Consider the following 1,562-nt stretch of genomic DNA (forward strand, 5'->3'; position numbering starts at 1 on the left):
CACACACACACACACACACACACACACACACACACACACACACACAGAGACAGACAGACAAACAAACAGGTTTTCATAGTATCCGTCACTCAAACAAAATAAGTAGATGGAACACCTTTATGTCCTCATCAGGTTCATTACGAGTTTGTTTTAAATTAAAGGCTAATACATCTAAATAAGACTCCAATACACTTGACATTAGTAGGTGTTAAAAAGTTTTATTTTAGAATATAATTTGATCGGCGAACATTTTCTTTTTTTTTCTTTTGTTTTGTTTTAGATTTTTCCTTTTAGTTTTTCCCTCAACAAGAAGGAAACGCTGACCAATAAAAACAATCGAACAACGTCAATTCAAATCAAACAAACTGACACGAACTTTTGCCAGAACTGTTTACCACTACACATTACAATCGCAAATCTCTCCTCTTTCCTTTTAATCATCACAAATTGGATAAAAACACACGGATAACGTCCACCCATCCGGTCTTCACAATCTGTCCAACTATCAAATCCACTACATTCATTTTTTATTTTTTACAAATATTCAATGATGGTCCAGTGAGGTAAACAAATACAAAACGCTGAAATATCTATTATTAAATACAGTTTCGCAACCTGAAAAGCATAACCCACCTGATCTCTGTTTATGAAGACTGAACGCTACACAAGAATAAGGCTCTTGAAACACAGACGCAGTCACGCATACACAGTAGATGAACAGAATATGAAATAGTAAGTGCTCTAACCGTGAGGCCGCATCCATGGGAACATGAGACTCGGAGAGGAGTTCTGACTTAAGTGGCCTTGTCCTTCTCCAGGGTTAGTGCTATTGGACGATTTACAGTCTGGGTATTGCGCTAAGCTGGCCTCTTGCTGGGTACCATAAAGCGGTTGCCTCGGAAGAGCTTCATATCCATAAAATTTCGTAGCGTCTCCGTGACATGCCAATGCACAAGGGTTCTGTTGATAACCGGGGTTGGAGATACCTGTGGTTCCGTGATGGAAAAAGTCCTGTACGTGATGCGACGGGTGTTGAAACCCCGGCGCAGCTGCTCCATGTCCGTATACAAGCGTGTGGCTTCGGGCAACGCTCTGTGGAAACCTGCAGTCGTAGTAAGTTGGCTCTAATGTTTCGCCGCCTTTGTACTTGGAAAAAAGAGGGTTAACAAAATAAGAGCTCATGTTTATCTTGCATTAAAAAGAGTCAGTCTGTTTGAAAAACAAAAATAAATTCCCCTCTCTAAACGGTGGCAACCTATTGTTGCAGTTCCAAATGGCATGCAACGCAGACAGAGCAACCGGAACTAGATGGAGAAATGCTGCCCCTTCGGACAATCTGAGGCAGCTCCCACTTCAGCTCCACTCGCTTAGTCTCTCTCTCTCTTCCTATCGCCAGCCTTTTCCTTTTGCAGCCTCAAATCATGGCGTGCACGGTGGATGTGTGTTAAGGTTAAAGCTGGCTAGCTCCGACGGCTCAGTCACAAGCTCGTACTTTTTTTTGCCTCCCACCAGCCACCCCCACTACAATGAGACCCCCCTCACCCCCCCCCCTTGTCCCCTCT

The 1,562-nt window shown here is 43.1% G+C and overlaps 1 protein-coding gene across 1 annotated transcript in view; it reads right to left on the reverse strand.

Moving 5' to 3' along the window:
- The window catches only part of LOC107697938 (homeobox protein Hox-C8a), a 3,919-nt gene extending 2,413 nt beyond the window's left edge, over positions 1–1,506 (reverse strand). The window contains exon 1 of the mRNA XM_016498817.1: positions 747–1,506. Within this exon, the coding sequence (XP_016354303.1) occupies positions 747–1,182 (436 nt within the window). The 5' untranslated portion in view covers positions 1,183–1,506. The remainder of the gene's footprint in view (positions 1–746) is intronic.
- Positions 1,507–1,562: the final 56 nt, after the last annotated feature.

This window comes from Sinocyclocheilus anshuiensis, unplaced genomic scaffold, assembly GCF_001515605.1.
Source record: "Sinocyclocheilus anshuiensis isolate Anshui unplaced genomic scaffold, SAMN03320099.WGS_v1.1 scaffold78, whole genome shotgun sequence".
NCBI lineage: Eukaryota > Metazoa > Chordata > Actinopteri > Cypriniformes > Cyprinidae > Sinocyclocheilus > Sinocyclocheilus anshuiensis.